This window comes from Mauremys reevesii, linkage group 19 (assembly GCF_016161935.1).
Source record: "Mauremys reevesii isolate NIE-2019 linkage group 19, ASM1616193v1, whole genome shotgun sequence".
Lineage (NCBI taxonomy): Eukaryota > Metazoa > Chordata > Testudines > Geoemydidae > Mauremys > Mauremys reevesii.
Genome location: NC_052641.1, coordinates 22329508 through 22351275, shown reverse-complemented (window position 1 = coordinate 22351275; position 21768 = coordinate 22329508). Strand labels below are relative to the sequence as shown.

Sequence of the window (21768 nt, the reverse complement as noted above, 5' to 3'; positions counted from 1 at the left end):
CCAGGCTCAAGGGAATCAGAGACACAATACAGGGCCTATGCTCTGCTCCCAATGATAAGAACTCCCGCAGCTCCCAGCTGGTGCATGGGAGGCATTTTGGGCACTGCAGTATCCTCCGTGTAAAGCTGGCGAGTGGCAGAGAAGCAGGGACTGGGCCGCAGGAGCTGCAGTGGGGTTTGCTGTGCGTGCGTAGACCCGGGCACGGTCAGGACTCGGAGCTCTGGGTTATTAACCAAATCTGCCCTGGGCTGAAGTAATATCCTCACTGCCCTGTAAAATCAGAGCACAGGAAAAGAATGTGAAATGCAGCCTGAGTGCTGCTGAACTGCGGACGCTGTTACCATCCCCCCTCTGGGGCCAGACACACCCAAGGACTTCAGGGGGCTGTTGCTTTCAAGGCATCTTGCATCCCCCCACCCATTGCTTCCCTGGGGAGGTTTTGTATCAATTCTGACATTGATACTGAGCACATGCCCAGCGCTGGAGGCTATTAAGGGGCCAGTGCACTTCCTCCCATAGTAGTGATTGGCGTCCTCCCACTTTGACTAATGGATCCTTCTGGCATTATCTCATTTCACAGGGGGGAAACTCAGGCAAAGAGCTGGGAGGTGACTTGTCTAGGGCTGCACAGGGTGTCGGGGCCTGAACTGGGATTAGTGCCAGGAAGATTTGCAGTTGTTCAGCATGTCTCAGGATCGTCATGTCAAAGCCCAAGGGTGCAGCAGTCCATCCTCCTTGTGACCAGGGCCGGCTCCAGGTTTTCTGCCACCCCACGTGGCCAAAAAAAAAAAAAAGCCACGATCGCGCCGCTCTACTCTGCGGCAGCAATTCGGCACCAGGTCCTTCGCTCTGAGAGGGACTGAGGGACCCGCCGCTGTTGTGCCGCCCCAATAGCGGCCAGAGTGCCGCCCCTTGGTATTGGCCTCCCCAAGCACCTGCTTCTTTAGCTGGTACCTGGAGCCGGCCTGCTTGTGACCCTCAGCCAGTGGGATGGGTGCAAGGGTGCCTGGGAAGCTACAAGCAGGAGCTGGTTCCAGCTAGAGAGAGAGACTCCCCTAGGGATAGAATTGTTGCATAAATGAAAAGCTTCCCCCCCGGAGGCAGAAACCCTCTTTAAGACAATGCGCCACGTTTTGCAACAGCAGGACCCTGCTTTGCACAGCCTTGTCTTCAGCAGCATAAACCAGGCAGGGGGCTGCCTGGCTGTGGGGGCAGGACCCTTACGCTGCTAGGGCACCTCGCGTCCTACGTGTGAAGCCAGCCTGTCTGATGTCTCTTGGGGGACCTCGGTGGAAGAAGTTGGTAAATCCCTGTTCATCTGCCCATGCACGACAAAGACAGCTGCAAGCTCCTTTATCAATCACTTTTATAGCACCATAAATTTGCAAACATAGATAGGCCACATTCCCTGCAATCTACGCTAGACAAACAAGGACAGAGCAAGGGATAAAGATTTGAGAGGAAGCAGCCAGAGAGTGGATGGGTGATGGGGGGAGGAAACAGGGGAGTTGGAAGGGTTAATTGCTCAATCCAGTCAGCTCTGACTGTTGCGTGCAAGCGTGCTCCACCGCAGCCGTCTCCTGAATGTATCAATGCGTGGGTGGAATTACGGCCGAGTCCTGAGCCACTGGAAACCTTAAACAAATCAGAATGACTTGAACAGGGGTACTGTCGTCAAAGGGGCGTTTGAGAGGCTATATCAGTCGTCTGATTCCTGGAGACACTTTGGTAGGTGGTGGTTGCTTAGACAATAATAATGGAGAGAGGTGAGAACAGCACATGGAAATTTTGGTTAAGGATTTTCAATGCAAATTAGCTCTGCAAGCGCCTTGTCCTGTGAGGAAAGGCTAAATGCAGTTGGTTTTTTTCCAGGAGACGGTAGTGGAGACTGGAGAGGAAGCAATTTCTGGAAGAAAGAACAGGAGTTCTTGTGGCACCTTAGAGACTAACAAATTTATTTGAGCATAAGCTTTCATGGGCTACAGCCCACTTCATTGGATGCATGCAGTGGAAAATACAATAGGAAGATATATATTGTGACAAAGTTCCTACTCTACCTTGGTGGGTCTTGCGCTTATTGGCGGATTTGCTCACCTCAGTGATCTTTCCCTCTGGTGGAACCCACAGTCTGGGTCAACTCCTCCTGTGTCTGATCAGGAGTTGGGAGGTTTGGGGGGAACCCGGGCCCACCCCCTACTCCGGGTTCCAGCCCAGGGCCCTGTGGATCGCAGCTGTCTATAGTGCCTCCTGTAACAGCTGCATGACAGCTACAACTCCCTGGGCTACTTCCCCATGGCCTCCTCCAAACACCTTCTTTATCCTCACTACAGGACCTTCCTTCTGGTGTCTGATAACGCTTGTACTCCTCAGTCCTCCAGCAGCTCTCGCTCTCAGCTCCTTGCACCTCTTGCTCCCAGCTCCTCACACACTCTGGCTCCCCCTGGCCTGACTGGAGTGAGCTCCTTTTTAAACCCAGGTGCCCTGATTAGCCTGCCTTGATTGGCTGCAGGTGATCTAATCAGCCTGTCGGCCTTAATTGGTTCTAGCAGGTTCCTGATTACTCTAGTGCAGCCCCTGCTCCGGTCACTCAGGGAACAGAAAACTACTCATCCAGTGACCAGTATATTGGCCCGCTACCAGACTCCTGTACCCCACTGGTTTGGGTCTGTCACAATATATACACAGAGAACATGGAACAATGGGTGTTACTGGAAGGTTTCCCTTTTTTGGAGTAATTCAGCTCTAGACAAACCTGCTTCAGTTAAGACCTCAAAAAACACAGTTGAGACATGATACAAACAGCCTTTGGAATCACAGACCTCTTGTGATCATCCCTTCCCTCAAGGACAGGCCATGATTGGAGGGTGCTGTGTTGACAATTGCTAGGACTCTCCTTGGTTGCAAGCACAGTTCCGTTTTTCCCTTTCCCCAGTAACACTGGGTCAAGTGTTAGAATTATCTGAAGCCCCAAAGAGAAACCAATCCAAATCTCAGCTGTCCCTTAGCAGAAGTTCATCTCATTCCCGCACTCAGTGGTAACGCAACAGTTCTCGATTGCCAGACTCAACGAGAAACCCATTTGGGGAACAGAGATGTGAGACCCTCAGCCCCTGGAGTGCTTGTTAGGGATCATTGTCTCTCAGCTGCTGTACCTCCCTGGGGGCCCATTGAAGCTAACAGAATTCTGCCAGTCTGTACCCACTGAGCAGCTGGCCTGGAAAGATCAGGGCTGTGAATGTCCACAACAAAAGCATCTGCTTCTCCTTCCATCCCTCTCGCCGAGAGCGAGATCTCCAAAGGCGCAGGGGGCAGGTAGGCGCCCGTCCCCTACTGAAAGGCAATTCAGATAATTTCCTCCTTGGAAATGACCCCTAAAGCCTGGCAGCAGCCACCTGGATGACAGTGGTTCATCACACGTTTCCTGTGAACAGCGGTCATAACACTGCACTATAGTTCTCCTCTCCGACTGAGCACCCCCAAGCCCAGAACTGTCACCTTTATCCTGGGCTTCTACCTCATCCCAAGCAAAGTTCCTGAGAAGCAATAAAGTTGGGGTACAGTAAACTCCCAAGGGCCAGGAAGTGTAATGGTTGGATCAGAATAAAAACAGCCAGAAAGAAGGGCTGCTCCAACTTTCCCATGTCTGGGAGGATGTTTTAACTGCAGGCGTGGTGGAGTGACTCCAAGCCTATGTAAACAGTCTTTGTTCATAAACACTGGACATCTTAAAGGGGCTCTCCAAGGCAAAGGCTGAATATTTCTGCTACTCTTTGGATTGCTCCGGATTACTCCACATCTGGTGGTAGACAATGAACTGGAAACAAATGTGATCCCTGTTTAAACACTAACCCCACAACCAAACAGTGATGTCATTGAGGGGCCTTTGCACAGTCCTGCAGCAGCTTGTGTAGAGAGCATGTCCCAAGGCAGAGCAGCGTCTAAAACCCAGGATGGCACTGTCCTTAGCCACTGGGGTCTGCCAAATCTCCCCTTTCCACACAGCATGATCCCAGAGCAGTGTCACGTTCATTGAGTCACCTCGGCTTCAGACCTGTCTGAGTTGGCAGCCAAAGAAAGAATAGCTTATCGTGGCCACGGAGAGCAATATCTGAAGAAATTTGGACCCTGTTTCTAGACACGTTTGGATCAAAAATGTTGAGTTGGTTCAAAGAATGCCAGATCTCCGTTCCACCCAACACTCCTCTTTTTCTTTCCCCTCCAATCCTCTTTCCCCATTCATCTGTCTTTTCCTGTTTTATCACTGGTCCACCCAGCCTAACATGTTAGGTCTGTGCAGTAGCAGCTGGTTTTATGTTGTCTGTTCTCGCAGCTTAAACACGTCGTAAAGCTGCGTGATCGTACAATTGGACTGGAGGGCCCGTGAGGTATCTAGTATTGGGAAATAGACATGCTGTAAGCCAGTCACCTTTTTGTGCTGTTCACCATCTGTTTGTCTATGAAAAATAGTTTAGCCAGCACCAGCGACACGTGACTGGGTCAAATTACTGCAGACAAAGGGGGCCTGATTCACGTTTGCTCTGAGGCTCCTTTCTGCTGCTTTGGTCCCATAAGGAAGCCTTAACCTGTGTGGCAAGAGCCCCTGGTGAATACCTGCCCTTTCAGCAGGTTCCTGGCCAGCAGAGAGCTGCTGGGACAGTTCTGTACTCACCCCACTCCCAGTCCTGGCGTAGGAGACGGGTCTGGGATGGGGACGGAGGCAGAGGGAGTAGCCAAAGCACCATGCTTTCCCACACGTCTCCTTTGCCTCTGGTGCAGAGCCACAGGCAGCTCAGGTGTCACTTAGAGCAGGCCTGAGGCAGGACATTCCCACCCAACCCCTGGCTGCTCCAAGAACACAGGCCAGGAACTGAGAACTGGGGCCAGAGAGCCTGTGGTCTCTGAAATCAGCCGTGGGGACACGTGTCAACGATCCGCAAGGCAAACTCAAAGGGCTCTGGCAGATAGTTCACCACGATCCATTCACCAGGCATGTCAGGAGGAAGACGAGTACAGGCAAGCTGAGCTCTCCCCATGGAAAATGGTCTGTTACGCTCATCCCCTGGCACAAGATGAACGAACAGCCTGTGACATTCCGTTCTCCTGTAGGACAATGATGGTCCATTGCCTTCTATCATGACACTTGTCCAAGGCTCTCAAAGCACTCAACAAATGCTTATTAGTCCTCACGATGTCCCAGTGTCAGGGCATTATTCACGTTTTGTATATGAGGAGATTGGCACAGAGAGGTGCAGTGACTTGTGCACAGTCACATAGGGACAGAGCTCAGAGCAGAGCCCGCATCCTGAGTCCTCATGCTGAGCATTAGACACCATGCTTCATAGTCCACCTATAGACACACACAACTTCCATCCCTTGCTGCCCGATGACCTTTTTCCAGCTCTAGCTTTCATCCATTTTGTCTTTACTGGCTCCCAGCTGCCTGGAATTACTGAAAGGCAAACTGCACAAACGTTGGCGGTTGAACAGTACCCACTGCTGTCAGTGGATCCTGATGCCAGTGTTGCCAACTCTTGCAGTGTTTTGTGTTTTACTAAAAAAAACACCCAGCTCTTGGAGTCATGTGACTGAGAGAATCTCAGCTTCCATTTACAAAAGTGCAAAGTTTCTAGCCCTGATGGTTGTGGAGAAAACCTTGAAAATGTGACACCCCTCCCTGCCCTGCCCGCAAGGCTCAAAACCAACAAAAGGTAAATAAAAGAATAATTTAAAAAATCTTGTAAGTTTTAAGCCAATATATGATTTGGGGGAGGAGGGGCTGTCTTGTGATTTTTGAACTTCGGGGGTTGGTGATACTGTGACAATAAAGATAAATGCAAAGTACTTCATATAGGAAGGAAAAATCCAATGCATGATGGCAAGATGGGGAATAACTGGCTAGGCGGCAGTACTGATGAGAAGGATCTGGGAGTTAGAGTGGATCCCAAACTGAATATGAGTCAACGATGTGATGCCATTGAAAAATAGCTGATATTCTGGGGTGTATTAACAGAAATGTTGTATGTAAGACTTGGGAGGTAACTGTCCTGCTCTACTCGGCACTGGTGAGGGCTCAGCTGGAGCACTGTGTCCAATCCTGGGTGCCACATTTTAGGAAAGATGTGGCCAAATAGGAGAGAGTTTAGAGAGCAACAAAAATTATAAAAGGTTAAGAAAACCTGCCCTGTGGGGAGAGGCTAAAAAACTGGACATGTTTAGTCTTGAGCAAAGAAGCCTGGGGTGGGGAGACCTGATAAGTCTTTAAATATGTTAAGAGCTGTTAGTGTTGTGATCAATTGTTCTCCATGTCCACTGAAGGTAGGACAAAAAGTAATGGGCTTAATCTGCAGCAATGGCAGTTTAGGTTCGATATTAGGAAAAACTTGCTAACTCTAAGGCTAGTTAAGCTCTGGCCCAGGCTTCCAGGGGAGGTTGTGGAATCCGCATCACTGGAGGTTTTGAAGAACAGGTTGGACAAACCTGTTAAGGAAGATCTAGGGTTCCTTGGTCTTGCATCAGCGCAGGGGGCTGCACTTGATGATTTCCCAAGCTCCCTTCCAGCCCTACGGTTCTATGATTCGATGACTCTCTTGCCATGTGGCCGGGGTATAACCTTTGTAACCCTGACCCAGGTCATGTGACCAGGACCAGGTAAGAGTGGGACTGGGAAGAGTGGGTGTCACACCTTCCTACAAGCACTGGGAGAGGAAGCAGTGTCTTTGGTGTCTTATTCCAGTCTATAGGATAAATCCCGGCCAGAGCATGAGCTGCTATGTCTGCAATGTGTTAACTTCTGAAAACCTGATTTAGGTCTATGTCTGTTCCAACACCCTTTGGGATGCTCCTAGAGCTGTATTTTTGCACTCTAGAAGTGTATCTGTCAGTACACTTAGAAAACCCCAAACCACACAGACAGGAGCGACCTATTTCTGTCAGCAACACAGAGCCAGCTTGGGAACGAAGCTCCCCTGCTGAGCCGCTAGGTCTGCCTGGAAGAACAGCCACTGGAGGAAAAGAAACATCTCTCACAAGTAACCAGGAGAACAGAAGAGTCTGGGGAGACGACAACCTGTCCACTCATGAGTGCCACAAGGGGCACGGGAATACAGAGAGAAAACTTCCCACATCTTCGCCAGGGGCAGGTTGAGTGCACAGTTCACCGTTTTGCAAAGTCTGACCCAGTATGTGATGGGTAAAGCATTTCGGGCCATGTTCTGCTCTCGGGTGTAAATCCGGATTCCTTTGAAGTTACACAAGAACAGAGTCTGGGTATGGGCCACTCCCAATTTAGCCGGCCAGCAAGAGCACGGCAGTGAGCTGCGTAGTTGTGGGATTTTGATGCAAGCAGGCTTCCAAGCCAGGTCAAACAGGTGCGTTCTGCAACATGCTCTGAATGGTGCCAGGTGCTGGCTTGGGCTTATGTCCATGGGTGGCTCGTTGAGTTGCCTGGGCTGGGAATTCTCACAGATGGGCTGAATTCACGAGGAGGCGGAGAGCAGCGCATGCCAGTGGAGCGAGGAGGTTGGGGGAGAGTCTCACATACAGACAGTTTCCAGCAAGCAGAGAGGATCTGTTGCAGGAGTTCCGTTGCTGCCGCCTCCATCCCATTCCTGAGATTTTCCATAACTGGGGTCGTGCTCTCACTTACGCCCCAAGTCATTCCCTGTCTGTAAGCCTGTGTTTAGAACTTCCTCCTCTCCACCCCGCGATGGCCTCTTCCAAACTGCAGTTCTGAGCTGCATCAGCTCTTCGGTGGGAGGATAGCTGGGTGGACCCGCAGTGGTCACCATTCAAAATTTCCATCAGGGGACAATATCCTTCCTGAGAGCCATGGCCAACTCAACACGAGGGTGAGTCAGGGAGCGCAGCATGTAGGGCCCAGAGGTTGCTCAATGGAACATTCCTGGTTTATACAATGCTTTGATGGTAGATAGAGACGCAAGCCAGAGATAGTTATAATTAGCATGGTTCAGAGACTTCCTTGGACGCATGTTAAAGGCAGCTGGTGTGATGCAATGCCCTTTTGCTGTATACACATTCCAGTGCATAGTGAGCCTTTGGTCTCGTAGCCGCTAAACTCAATGAGATTCCAGGTCTCCCAACTGTTCGGCAGATGTTGAGTATTGTGTTTCTTCGATGCTGTGAAACTAGGGACGCTTGGCGGGTTTGGGCCTTGAGGCTCCAATTTATATGTTTTTTAAAAATAAGGATGAATGGTTTGAATTAATGGGAACCAGCGCGTGACATCTGAACCCACAGAGAAACAACGGAAACAGGCAGTGGCTCAGCCCAAGGGCTCTTCGAACGTAAGGTGCTGCAGTAACAGGAACCAGCCTGCCCCAGCTGTGTGATGTTGTCAGCCAACACCCCGGTGAGGGACTGACATGATCCTTGAGAAACATCGTTGAGCACCAGATTCGTTGAGGACAGAAAGGCCCTGAAGGGGGGATTCCTCTCCTTCTGTTGCCAGAGATTGAGCCCTTTACTCTCACTCGCGCAAGACAGGAGTGAGAGTATCATAGAATATCAGGGTTGGAAGGGACCTCAGGAGGTCATCTGGTCCAACCCCCCGCTCAAAGCAGGGCCAATCCCCAGACAGATGTTTTGCCCCAGATCCCTGAACAGCCCCCTCAAAGATTGAACTCACAACCCTGGGTTTAGCAGGCCAATGCTCAAACCACTGAGCTATCCCGGAGAGTGGAGAGGGAGGAGCCCTGGAGGCTTTGCAAGAGCTCAGGAGCCAGAGTGTCAGTCAGCACTTGGCCCGCCACGGTCCTGCTGGGATGAGTGTCGGCTGGCGCGACTGGGCTCAGGACCCACATGCCACTCAGCTGAAACCAGCCGAACGGGCCAGCCCGCAGGGCCTGCGGGGATGGATGCAGGAGCAGAGCCTGGCTAGAACAGAATCGCCCCCAAATGTGTCTCCTTGAGGACTGGTTGAATTATCCCCAAATCGCCGATCCAGAGCACAGAACAGCCGGGGCTTGTCTCCCTCCCGCAGCACAAAGCTGACACCCCCAGGGCCTGATCCAAAGACCAGTGGAGTCAATCGCTCTCTGTCCAGTGACTTCAATGAGCATTGGAGCCAGCCCTTATTGCTCCCCGCTGCTCTCTCAGGGTCTGTCTTCCCTGCAGGTACCGCAGGCTCTCAGCTGGCTGTTGCCCCAGCCGCCTCCCCGCCACACACACACGCATCTCACTCAAGTTTATTAGTGCTTTCAGGCCTGGCTGGGGGGTTGCAGCCTGCATGCTGCTTCCACTCGGGCTGACAACCAGCCACTTTTCACTGATGATGCAGGCTAAGCCACTGAAGTGCTGGTCGACCTCCACACCTCCCACAATTCGATCCCTGCATGTGCCCAGGACCGACGGGTTCTCCCCCGGTTCCCTGGAAAAGGACCATGGAGCGGCTCATCTCACTGCAGCCCAAAGGACCATGGGATATGCCCTCACAAGTCCTAGTGACACACCTCAGTGAGGATGCAGTAACTCGGGGAGGACTTTGCAGTGTCGCAGTTCACACCCACACTAGACTAACACCCATGCTCAGACCCCACGGCCGACCGCCCAAGTTAATTGCAGTGAAGACGCATGCTCTGAGCTCTCCTGCCCTCCTCTCTCCAGACCGACGGACACTCGGAGGAATGCGATGGGACAGCACCACTACGGCCCCCTGCGCTCCAGTGTCACGTCTAGCCAGCATGAAGATATCTCTGGACAAATGGTTTCCGGCCATTTCTGTGCCTGGATGGCAGGGCAGCCACGCACCTCAGAGCAGAGAGCAGCACTGCCTGTTCTGGCAGGCTGCACTCCGCGAGGGAAGCCTTTGTAAATATTAGTCTTACAGGCAGGTCCTGCAGAAACCATACATGACAAAGGAATGTGCAGTCTCTTCTCAGGATCGCTTACAGTCGCTGTAAAAACAGGGAGCCCAGCGTGGCCATGGACATGAAGACCAGGACACGAAAAGGCAGGCAGGCCTGGGGCTGTCATCAGCTCCTAACTGGAGCAGCAGCTGTTCACAGCCAGAGGACCTGTCTGTGGCGAGGCAGAGGCCTGAAGGGAGCCCCTCCCCACTCGCACTAAGCACATCACACAGCAGTTGCCGCCCAGGGCAATGAAGTAAAGGAGCCAAGTACGAGAGCTCTGCGAGCTGCTGCTGACGGGTGGGCAGGACCATGAGCTCGGACAATGCGTGTTTTCCAGCAGTACTGTAACAGCAGGCAGGGTTCTTCCTGACCCGTGTAGTGATCACCTCTCATCACCTAGAGGATGAAAATTGAAATCCCAACTCATGGAACAGCAGTTGCTGTTTTTATTGGACTGTTTTGTATACCCCGGGGAAGGTATTTGCTTCAATAATATCCAGCAGCCGCAAATGCCACAGTTACTCATATGTTGCCTTAACCATTATTCTGCTGGGCAGAGCTCGTGCTGGGTCTGTCTGGGCTGGTAGCACTCTCACCTCTTTGCCGAAGGGCCTGAGTGTCCGTCCCACACCAATGCTGGGCCTGGTGCCCCGTGCTTGACAGTACCGTGGTGTAGGGTTAGGTTGTGTTGCGCTGTTGGAGGTGCTACCTGGCAGCCCTTCAGATGTGGCCCCGAGGAAGAATTCGATTTGCTGTGCCTGCCTACCTCCCGCAGAGCAGACATGACATGATGCCGCTCCCTGGCCTGCACGTTGCCTTTCCTCAGAGACCCCTTGGAGAGGGCAGCCAGAACAGCACAATAGCAGGGAGGACAAATTATTTAACCGTGAAGAAGTGGAAACAATGATGAATAATGCCCAGAAACATGCACATATCATCGTTCCGATCTCAGCAGAGCTGTAACAAGATCCTCGTATGCCTAGGTGAGAGCTGCAGGCCCAAACAATGGAGCTGGGACCGACTTGTAGCTCTGGACTTCAGAGCCCCTGAGCATTGCAGAGGAAGGTGAGGAAATTGAACAGGAATGAAATTCTTGGCAAGAAAAAGTGGCTCAGACCCATCACTCTCACTGAATGATCCCCCCCTCTTTAATCTCGAGGCAACTGAATAAACTGCTGGGACAGAACAGGAGGACTTGTGGCACCTTAGAGACTAACAAATTTATTTGAGCATAAGCTTTCGTGGGCTACAGCCCACTTCATCTGATGCATGTAGTGGAAAATACAGTAGGAAGACACACACACACACACACACACACCATGAAACAATGGGACAGGGTAAATACAGGTCAGCAGAGGGCATGATGCACATTTTGGGTGCATGCAGGTTCCCATGTTTTGGGAGCGTTGGCTTCTTATCTGGCCAATGACTCCCTTTCTCCTCCTCTGTAGACCAGCTGCAGTTTCTGGCTCATTGTTCCCATGTAGCACAAATGAATAAATCCCACGGATCCACAGGGAGCAGATCCTGCCTGCAGAGCTGCCCTGATGCACCCCCCTGACGCTGACGAACCTGCCATTCCCCACATACCAGCCGTGCGGTGCCAGGATTATTGAATATTATTTACAGACGAATAAACAATCCCTCGGCTTTACTGGGCAAATGCTTCCCTCAGTATCAAACACGCTGCAGATCAGCTCTTGCTATTCCTTGCGCTATCTCTGAGAGGAGAGTTTGGCTTTTCCCTGGAGTGGCAGAGATGGGAAATTTCCCACCTTTTCTGCTCACTTTCACACTTCAGCGATGAGCCAAAGTCCTTTTTCAAGTATCTCACCTCCCAGCACCCCTCATCTCCACCCTCACTCATCTACCCAGCTCCCTGGGCTCAGCTCCAGCTTCTCCTCTCTCCCTGCGGTTTGTCTCCTTCCCCTGTTCCTTACTTGGTAGCTTCTCCCCCAGGCCATCACCCTGCATGTCTCCTAGTCCATGTTCACCATGCACATCTCACCCTCCAGGCTCCTAGGCCACCCCAACACTGGCGCTTGCACCGGGGCCAGCACTGAGGGAGTTTTCCAGCCGAAGCTCAGGGCAGAGAGACACGCAGGCCCTCAGATACCCTGCTACAGTCAGAGCCAGCGCACTCCCTTGCAGACCCTGTCCTCCGAGCTCCACTACTTCCTGCCTGGTCGGCTCCACTCCCCACCTCTGAGTGCACTTGTTGCCTCCCTGCATGTGCGCACCGCAGCCCCCTCCTGCCCAAGCTGTGCTCCTGGCGGAGTGACACGCCCAGCCATCCCGCAAAGCTCCCGCCTGCCTGCTGTACGTTTCAACAGACCCACCAGTGCTTAGTCCCAGCAAGGGGTTGTCAGGAAGCTAGAGGCAGGAGGTTCCTGCCTCCCAGCACATCCAGCCCATGCCCCATTTGCCCAGCACCGCACACCCTGCTGCTGCCACTGCAGATTCAGACCCACTCCCCTCCTCCAGCCCCTCCTCAGACCTTGCTAGTGCTTGTGAGAGATGCTGGCGGGCAGCGCCGCAGCCGGCTGGCCTGTGTTCACGGGGCAGGGTCACTTGGGCAGTGGCGGGGCATGTTCCCCTCCGTGGGCCCCATCCTCTGAATGGAGGGAGCCCCTGGCCTGTCTGCTGAGATGGCCAGGTGGTGGTTTGTGACATGGGTGTGGGTGACTGACTGTCTGGAGGGAAAATGAACAGAGACTCTTCCCCTGCCCCCAGGTCACCCCACCCCCGATCCACAGAGGCCACCAAACAATAGGAGGGTGGGTTGGTGCAATGGCCCAGAGGTGGGAAGCTGCTTAGCGTGCCACTAGTCCTGTCCTCCTCCTTCCTCTGCAGCCTCACAGCACGAGTCCCTCTGCCAGCTCCCTGGCTGCAGACAGGGGCAGGGAGGCAGGAAGAAGAAATTACTCAAATGCATCTCAACTATTTTAAAACTTTCTTCTACCCACTTTTAGGAAGTAAAAAGCCCCGGCCCAGCGGGCTGCGCTGCGCTTTCCCATGGGCTTTGAGGAAGTCTCTCTAGGGGGCTGGGTATGAGGCTTGGCCCCCGTTGTCTTCCTGCCTTGCAGGTTTGCGGAAGCTGCACTGAGCTGCTCCCAGGGAGGACAGAAATGTGACAGGTTACAGCACTGCCCGGCCCAGCGTGGGCTCTGGTGGAGAGGGATTAGAACATAAGAACGGCCCTACTGGGCCAGACCAAAGGTCCATCTAGCCCAGTATCCTGTCTGCCGACAGTGGCCAGTGCCAGGTGCCCCAGAGAGAGTGAACAGAACAGGGAATCATCAAGTGATCCATCCCCCATTGCCCATTCCCAGCTTCTGGCAAACAGAGGCTAAGGACACCATCCCTGCCCATCCTGGCTAATAGCCATTGATGGACCTATCCTCCATGAACTTATCTAGTTCTTTTTTTAACCATGTTATAGTCTTGGCCTTCACAACATCCTCTGGCAAGGAATTCCACAGGTTAACTGTGTGTTGTGTGAAGAAACACTGCAGGTTTGGCCGATCGTGGCTCCCACTGGCTGCGGTTTGCCGCTCCTGGCCAATGGGGGCTGCAGGAAGTGGCACAGGCCAAGAGATGTGCTGGATGCAGCTTCCCACAGCCCCCATTGGTCAGGAGCAGTGAACCGTGGCCAGTGGGAGCCACAATCTGCCTAACCTGTGGATGCAGCAGGTAAACAAACCAGCCTGGTCCGCCAGGGTGCTTACCCTGGCGAGCCGCGTGCCAAAGGTTGCCGACCCCTGATTTATGACTATATTGAACAGGACTGGTCCCAAAACAGACCCCTGCAGGACACCACTTTTACCTCTCTCCATTCTGAAACCTGACCATTTATGCCTACCCTTTGTTTCCTATCTTTTAACCAGTTACCAATCCATGAGAGAACCTTCCCTCTTATCCCATGACAGCTTAAGAGCCTTTAGCGAGGGACCTTGTCAAAGGCTTTCTGAAAATCTAAATACACTGTATCTCCTGCTGTAATGGGCAGAGTGGCGCTTCCACCCATTATCCCCCCCTCCAGCCCCACCTCCACAACTCTAATGTCTGATCGGCCGTGCCCTGGCTATACCAAACCCTGGGCCAACACCCAGCTCCTGCAGCACCCCCTTAGAGCATTATTAACACACCCCAGTCTGTCCAAGAGCATCCCATACAGCTCTGCCAATGCACCTCTAGTCAGTGGCTGAGTGTACCCCAGGTGCAACGCCACTGATGCCAAGGCGGGGATCTCACTTCCCCCTGCCGTGAATTTGGCTCTTGGGCTCTGTTGAGCAGAATGTGCCAGTCAGCTGGTGCTAGTCTCGTACCAGCTACAGGACTGAGATGGTCACCACCAGATTCATCATGTCCCTTGTGACGTACCCCCGCTTTGAACTGGTCTCTGGAGGAGAAACCTATCGCTCTTGCCCATTGTCTGTGCCGCAGAAGCCATCCCACCTCTCCGCAAGAGAGCGGGTTCGCAGCAGCTGGATGGAGCCTGGACTAATTCCTGTTGGATCTCTCCAGCCCAGCCTTTGGGCCTGCGTCACGGGAAGCTGCTGCGTGGCTCTGTGCTCTGCTCTTGTGTGGATGGTAAAGTCACCCCTCACCCATCTCAGAGCTTGGGAACTGGGCCCGTTTTCAACCTCATGTACTGCATGAGAGCAGCACAAAGACAAAATCGGGCCCTTCCCTCCATCGCCCACTTTGCTACCCCCTCGTTTCTACATGCTTGTGAGCATACCTATAAAGCAGGCCTTGTAAGGTCTCAGGGGAAAGATTACGATCTGCTGAAAGTCATTTCTCTATCCAGATACGTGTATCATTAATGCATATGACGTTATGAGACTTGTGTTGTATGGTGATCACTAAAACATGCTGTAAATTGAGGAATCAGCCAGATATTAGCTCCCCAGAGGCAACAGCAAGGAAAGTAGCCAACACCCAGCAGGGTATCAATCAGCCCATCAACAACCCCATTCTCCAGCAAGGGAGCTATGATGCAATGACTCACCTGCATGAGGCCCTACCAGGGGAATTGCTCAACCTTGCCTGGAGACTCAGCAATGCCCCCAGACATGCCTGGACTTGTGTTTTCCAAGCACAGGGACGAGGGTATAAAACATACCCAGTGGCCATGTGCTTGGCCTTTTCTCCTTCACCCACCTACGCTGCAAGCAACAAGGACACTCTGAAGACTCCAACTGGGCGGACTCACCCAGATTTCAAGGGTGAAATCTGTATATTAAGGACTGCAGTATCCAGTGGGGTGAGACAAACGGCTTAGTCTAGTTGTTGCCCAGTCTAATCGGGTTGAGAGTTTAGACTGTGGGCTTAGAGTTTATTTCTTTTGGTAACCAACTCTGACTTTTTGCCAATCACTTAATATGATTTAAAATCTATTTTTGTACTCCAATAAATTTGTTTGACTGTTTATCTTTACCAGTGAGTTTGTATGAAGTGTGGGGCAAATCTGCTCAGGTTTTGCAAAGGCTGGTGTATAGATGAAGTGGTGAATCAATTAATAAATCTGCACAGCCCATCTTGAGCAGTGCAAGACTGTATATTCCTGAGGTGCGGTGCTGGGAGCTGGAGGGATTTGGCTCCGGTGTGTTTCTCTGTGTGATTCGTGAGTGGCTCTGAGAGCATTCATGCCATCGAGCTGGGCGTGAGGCTCCACATGCTGTCGTGCTGAGTGATCACAGCACCTGGAGGGGTTTGCTGCTGGTCACTTGCAAGGCATTGTGGGAGACGGCCAGGGCTAGAGAGTTCAGGGGGGGACAGCAGTCCCACAGTTCCAGGCTGCACCCTGGGGATCCCATCACAGACAGACCCTGTCACACTTTGCCCATTCCTGGGCAGTCCCAGCAGGGCAGCAGCAACGGAGGCTTTCGTCCCTGATACACGCCACACCCCTGCCTGGCAGGGAGCACCTCGAGGGAAGGGCCATCTCCATGGCCCATGCACTCCTTGGCTTCTCCAGCAAAGCCCCCAGCAAATTCCACATGGGCAAACAGTCACTGCATGACCCGGTCTCTCCTCTCCTAAAGGCCCGTGTGAACCCAAGACCCGGATGCCTTTGAGTGAGCCAGTCCCTGGCTCTTTCCTCTTTCCAGCACACACAGTGCCAGGACTTATTCCCCTCTCTCGCTCTCTCTCTATAAAATACACCCCCCCCCCCCCAGCTATGCTACTGACTGCAGGGGCTATTGTTTGTCACAAGGGGGGAACACACCTCCCACTAGAGAGCAGGCCGCACTCCAGCACACGCAGACAGAACCAGACCGTTGTCCTAAGCTAAGAGCTCGGCAGTGCTCAGTGATGTCTGGAAAGGAAATCAGCCCTGCAATGGGGCTCAGGAAGCAAATTATTCTTCAGCTTTGGGCAAACCCAGTTTGCTACACCATGCTCCCACCCCAAACCTTCTCTTCAACTGAATCCCCCAGTGCAGCAGCTCTGGCCAGCTTACTTCACTGTTTGGCACCCCCCCCCCCCAAGCACTTCCTTTCTCTGGCCGGCACAGAAGACAGCAATATCGAAATACTACAAGAGTGAGCGAGTGAGAGCGCCTGTCCTGGGGACGGGGAGAGCCCCTGACACAGGAGGTTTGCTGATTTCAGACAGGCGCCTGGGCCATAGCTACATTAGGAACGCTTTGCTGGCACTGACGTCCCAGGATACCATACCAGCAAAGCACACTTAATGTGGACACAACTATACCAGCAAAGTGGTGCTCTATTCCGCTATAGTAAAACCACCCCTCGCATGTGAAACACGCTCTCTGTAAGAGCGTAGCTTTACCGGTGTAACTGTGTCGGCACTAGGGACTTCTGGTGGTGGCCATGGATCACACCTCTTCTCTCTCTCTCACACACACGCGCGCGCCACATAGCTGTGCCTGTAGACACTAGGGTGACGGTAGATGGGCAGGACTTCCCAGACCACCTCCTCTCTTGAGCTGTGGCTATCCCTGCTTATAACCACACTAGATGGAAGAAGGGGGAAGCACCAGGGCCTCTCTGTACTCCCCCTGGGGCCTGGCTATTGCCAAACTATTTCACCTTGGAGGCACTCGGCTACTATGGTACAAAGCCCTTTAACAGAGAAATGAACCTGAGCCACAGAGTTCAGCAGATCCAAACTGGGAACTGAACTCCCGCATAGCTGAGGGGTGGATAGGTCTGGCCAGTCAGGTTAGGGCCCCGGCTAGAGAATATGACAGGGTTTGTTTGTATGAAACACACCTGAGCCCATAAGGTCATTGTAGGAAAGGAAAATAATCTAAAGAACTTGGGTTCTCTGAGGGTTTTTTCCCCTTGTACCTTTTTAAATTTAAGCCTGTGGGTTTGATAAACGCCATCGTTTTCCAGCAGAAAATCAGTACAGTTCTGAAATGTTCCAGGGCCTAAGCATTCTGGAAGGGTGGTTTTGTTTGAGGAAGGATGGAAAATTACCCCCTTAAAGACGTGCTTGAATTGATTGTTCCCACCGAGGACCCAGAGGAAATTCCATTCTGAGATTCGCTCCAGGCCCACGCGGCTGGTTAAAGCGGGGCTCCCCGGTCCCTTCTGTAACAGCTCGGCCAGCGCTTGCTGCTGCCCGTGCCATCTCTGGCCTTTCAGAAGGGTCAGGCCGTGGCGCTGGGGGGGGCTGGAGCTGGTGCCGCCACGGTGGGAAGTGGCTGCCTCTGTCTGGGATGGGCCGTTACAAAGCAGAACAGCACAGAGACTTTAGTAAGGAAACAGCCTGAGGCAGCACAGCGGCTGTTATCTGGAGCCGGAAGCAGGCAGCAGCCCATGTTACAAGCTGGCTTCCTCGCCTGCGGGACTAGCACTTCGCTCTAAAGAAGCAGAGTCAGTCTGCGCTGGTGTCAGCACTACACTGACAGCTCTGACCTCAGTCACGCAGGGCTGAGGCCAGGACTCTCTTCATTTCAATGGCAGCTTGGCCTGAATAAAAACCGCATCAGAGCTCAGTGAGCACCTTGGCCTGTGGCCCTTCGTGTTATTTTTCTGTGTTTTGGTCCCTTTCCCTCTGAACTTAGCTGCCTGATGCCCCTGCTCCTGTCCCCTTTGGGACGTTACAGCTCAGCCTCCCTGCTGGACTCAGCTGGGGGGAAGGCTGGATATTGCCCATCAGGTGTGGAAGGGTGGCTGGACAGCCATATGTGCATGTGGCTGGGAAAGCCGCAAGGCAGCCTCGGAGCACAGTGCACAGGGGCCAGGTCTGGTGGGAGCAGCCTGTGAGAAAAGCCTGCGGAGAGGGAGCTAGGACACGGTGCTGCCCAGCGAAAGCCCCTTCTGGCAGCAGGTCCCCACACAAGCCCCCCTCATCTTCCAGACTCAGCACGCCAGGGGCCAGGCAGAGCTTTCTAGGGGAAAATTTGTTTGGTGAAGATTTTTTTGATCTAGGGCCCTGGGCCAGATCCTGGTGCTGCTGAAGCCAATGGGTGTTTTAGCCCTGACTGCAGTGGGACCAGGATTTTGCCCAGTGCCTCCAGCTTGATGCCATATGCTGGCACCTGAACGCTCTCTCCGTTATTGTATTTCCATCTGCCAATGGGCTATGTGGGCACAAAGCCACTGGCCCGGCTTTGACAGCGGTGATGGTGGCGCCTGTGGCCAGCTCAATCTAGCTGCTTGGCATCACAAGTGGGTAAAGCTATGGATGGCATCTTACTCTGAGGCGTTGTCTATATGAACAGTTGGTGCGCAGCAAGCTGGAGTGTCCGTCTCCTCCACCCCAGCCTGCCGCCGGCTAAGGGTCCAGGCAGACCCTGCTGCCGAGCACTGAAAGGTCCATAGCGAGCTTGGCTCTCCCCTGCTCTGAAAGAAGAGGCGATGCAAGCGCACTGCAGATGGGAGGTGCGTGGCAGCAGGGACCACCAGGACAGTGGGGGTGTGGCAGACTAGCCTGAGGTAGGGTTACTAACCATTGGCACAGACAAGCTCTTACGGACCTATCAGGAAGGAGCAGCTGGTGCCGTTCTTGCACACCACGCTGCCCATGCTCAGGAACCTCACTGGCAATGGTACCCAGCGGGATGAATGCAGTGGGCAGCGTGTGAGCCACGTTCAGGGTGCCCTTCCCCATAACTCATCTGAGCCAGCCCCAGCACCCGGGAGTGAGTGATGGGAGAGTCCTGGGGTCCCCTGAACTGGCCGAGCCCCTTCCCCATCAGGCGTGGGGGGGCTGCTCAGAACGAGGTGCACCTTGTGCCCCCCAGCCTGGCACTCCATCGCATGAGGCTGTGTCACTCCCGGGGTGGTCCCTGGGGGAGGCGTGGCCACAGGTGGCCCAGCAAGTTCTGTAATGGGGCCCCTATCGCCCCCAGCTTTAATAAGGCGATGTGCCCGGTCCCGCCTGGAGCATGGCACGCTGCGATACCTGGGCTCTGCAGGCTGAGGGTGGCACGGCTACAATTTGGTTTAGTTTATGCCCATTAGATGCAGCCTCTGAGTAGCTACTGTACATATAGACGCTGCTGCCCTGACAGCCCCACGGAGCCTGCTTGGCAGATACACATCTCCGCTTTGCCTGCATTCCCTCCCTCTCCTCGGGATGGCCCTGCCTTTCCCTTCGGCCGCCGGCTCCTCTTAGTTATTTTTCCTATTGAATTTGCCTTGCTGATTCCAGGACCTGGTGGGAAGCCCTGCCAAGAGCTGCCGAGAAGGAAGCCCTGATCCAGCCAGAGCCGCGCAGGCTGCAAGGGGAGTTTGGAGGGAATGTGAGACCGGGCTGGAGACATCACTCTCGCCTCGCCACAAGGAGCACAGCTGTGCCACTTTCGAGCGAAACATGGGGGGGACGCTCTCCCCTGGACACATCTGTCCTGGAGCAGAGGGAGCCCGGCACTGGAGGGATTGCAAACCAGCCTGGACAAAGCAGGCAGGAGCACACTGAAGGGAAAACATCAACGCTGGGTCAGGCCGAGGCAAAGGGAACACAGGATGGACGTGGCCGCTGCCAACTCTTCCCTCCGTGATTCTAGCACCCGGGCTCTGTTTGCAGCCCTGATCCTCCCCGGCGTGGACAGTTGCTTACAGGATAAGCCCCCAAGGAGCTATTTCTTCTGGCTCCCTTCACTTAGGGCAAAGGAGAGATTTCCCCCCGGGCCTCAGCTGACCAATGAGGCCCCGAAACCCACATGCATGGATGGATTAACAGAAAATGCTGCCAAAAATGACAAGAAGGAACACAGACAAACCTGGAGTGATGTTCTGGCTTCTGCTACCCCCCCCCCAGTCCCTTTGGTGTCCGTGCCCCATGCCTGTGCCCTTCCTGCCCCTCCGGGGTCCGGTGCCCCACGCCCGTGCCCTTCCTGCCCCTCCGGGATCCATGCCCCACGCCCGTGCCCTTCCTGCCCCTCCGGGGTCCGTGCCCCACATCCGTGTCCTTCCTGCCGGGGTCCGGTGCCCCACGCCCGTGTCCTTCCTGCCCCTCCGGGATCTGTGCCCCACGCCCGTGCCCTTCCTGCCCCTCCGGGGTCCGGTGCCCCACGCCCGTGCCCTTCCTGCCCCTCCGGGGTCCGGTGCCCCACGCCCGTGCCCTTCCTGCCCCTCCGGGGTCCGGTGCCCCACGCCCGTGCCCTTCCTGCCCCTCCGGGGTCCGGTGCCCCACGCCCGTGCCCTTCCTGCCCCTCCGGGATCCGTGCCCCACGCCCGTGCCCTTCCTGCCCCTCCAGGGTCCGGTGCCCCACGCCCGTGCCCTTCCTGCCCCTCCGGGGTCCGGTGCCCCACGCCCGTGTCCTTCCTGCCCCTCCGGGGTCCGGTGCCCGCTGTAGCTTGCAGTAGGGCCCACACCAGGTCTGGGTAGATGACGGTACAATACTGCAGTGCTGTTTATTAGGGCCCCCACTTCATACTAATCCCCTCCCCAGCGACAGAGGCAGGAGCCCGTCCAAGTGCAGCCCTTTGCACTGCCGGATGTGCCTCAGAAAACACTGACACCTGCAGAGCGAGCATCCTTCTCTCGTGCCTGGGGAGCCGCGAGGCGCTGGGGTGTCCCCGGGGCAGGGAGGGCTGAGCTGGTCCCTGTGCTAAGCAGGGTACAGTACCTGTGCTGGGGCTTGCCCGGCTCGTGCACACACTCAGCAGGATCACCAGTGCGAAGGAGAGACACCGCCCTGAAATGCAGAGAGGAAAAGCCTGGGTAGGGGATGCCTGGAGGAGAGAGGGGTGGGGGAGCCACGCCAGAGCGCCCACTCCTTACAGGTCATGGTGAGAGAGTCGCTCCCGGGAGGTTCCAGCAGCTCTTCCCCGGCTGCCTCTGGCGTCTCTCCTTGCTCAGCAGCAGAGCTCTGCCGCCTCCTCCTCTGCCCACTCCCACTTCTTCTTCCCCTCTTGCTCCTCCCCCCGCCCCAGCTCACTTCTTGGAGAGTTTCCTTCACAGCCCGGGCCAGGTGCCTGCTGGACCCTTCATGGCTCGGGGCTGGCATGGTTGGGGCTATCGCTACGCCAGCAACAGCCCTAGTGTAGACGCAGTGACACCAGCTTTGGCTGCTGCAGCGAGGGACCCAGTATAAGTGATATTAGCAAAAATCAGCTACGCAGAGGGGTTTGCCAGGCTGGTGACACCAGCAAATGCTTTCTAGTGCAAACTAGGCCTCTTCTGTCCTCTCTCTCCAGCTCCGCCATCCCCCTTCCCTTCCCTCCCGCTCCCTCCTCACCTGCTTTCCTAAGGCGTCCTGTCCACTAGAGACCTTCCCAGCCTGCCCCACTCGGGTTTAACCCGCCCCTCCCCAGCCCACTCTCTGTGGCCCTTACGACACCGCTGTGTGTGTTTCCTCCAGCTCCAAGCCCATGATATGTTTCAAACCTAGGAGCCTGGCTGCCTCCACCTGTTTGGAAGAAGCTCCGGGTCAAGAGTGCGCTTGTGCTGTGCAGAACAGGTCTCTATCGCT

General features: G+C 54.4%; 1 protein-coding gene across 1 annotated transcript in view; it reads right to left on the bottom strand.

The window, feature by feature from the left end:
* The window catches only part of PTGS1 (prostaglandin-endoperoxide synthase 1), a 35280-nt gene extending 14116 nt beyond the window's left edge, over nt 1–21164 (bottom strand). Inside the window, exons 1-2 of the mRNA XM_039506970.1 lie at nt 21078–21164; nt 20923–20991 (exon numbers count right to left, since the gene is read on the bottom strand). Of these exons, the coding sequence (XP_039362904.1) occupies nt 20923–20991; nt 21078–21084 (76 nt within the window). The 5' untranslated portion in view covers nt 21085–21164. The remainder of the gene's footprint in view (nt 1–20922; nt 20992–21077) is intronic.
* Nucleotides 21165–21768: the final 604 nt, after the last annotated feature.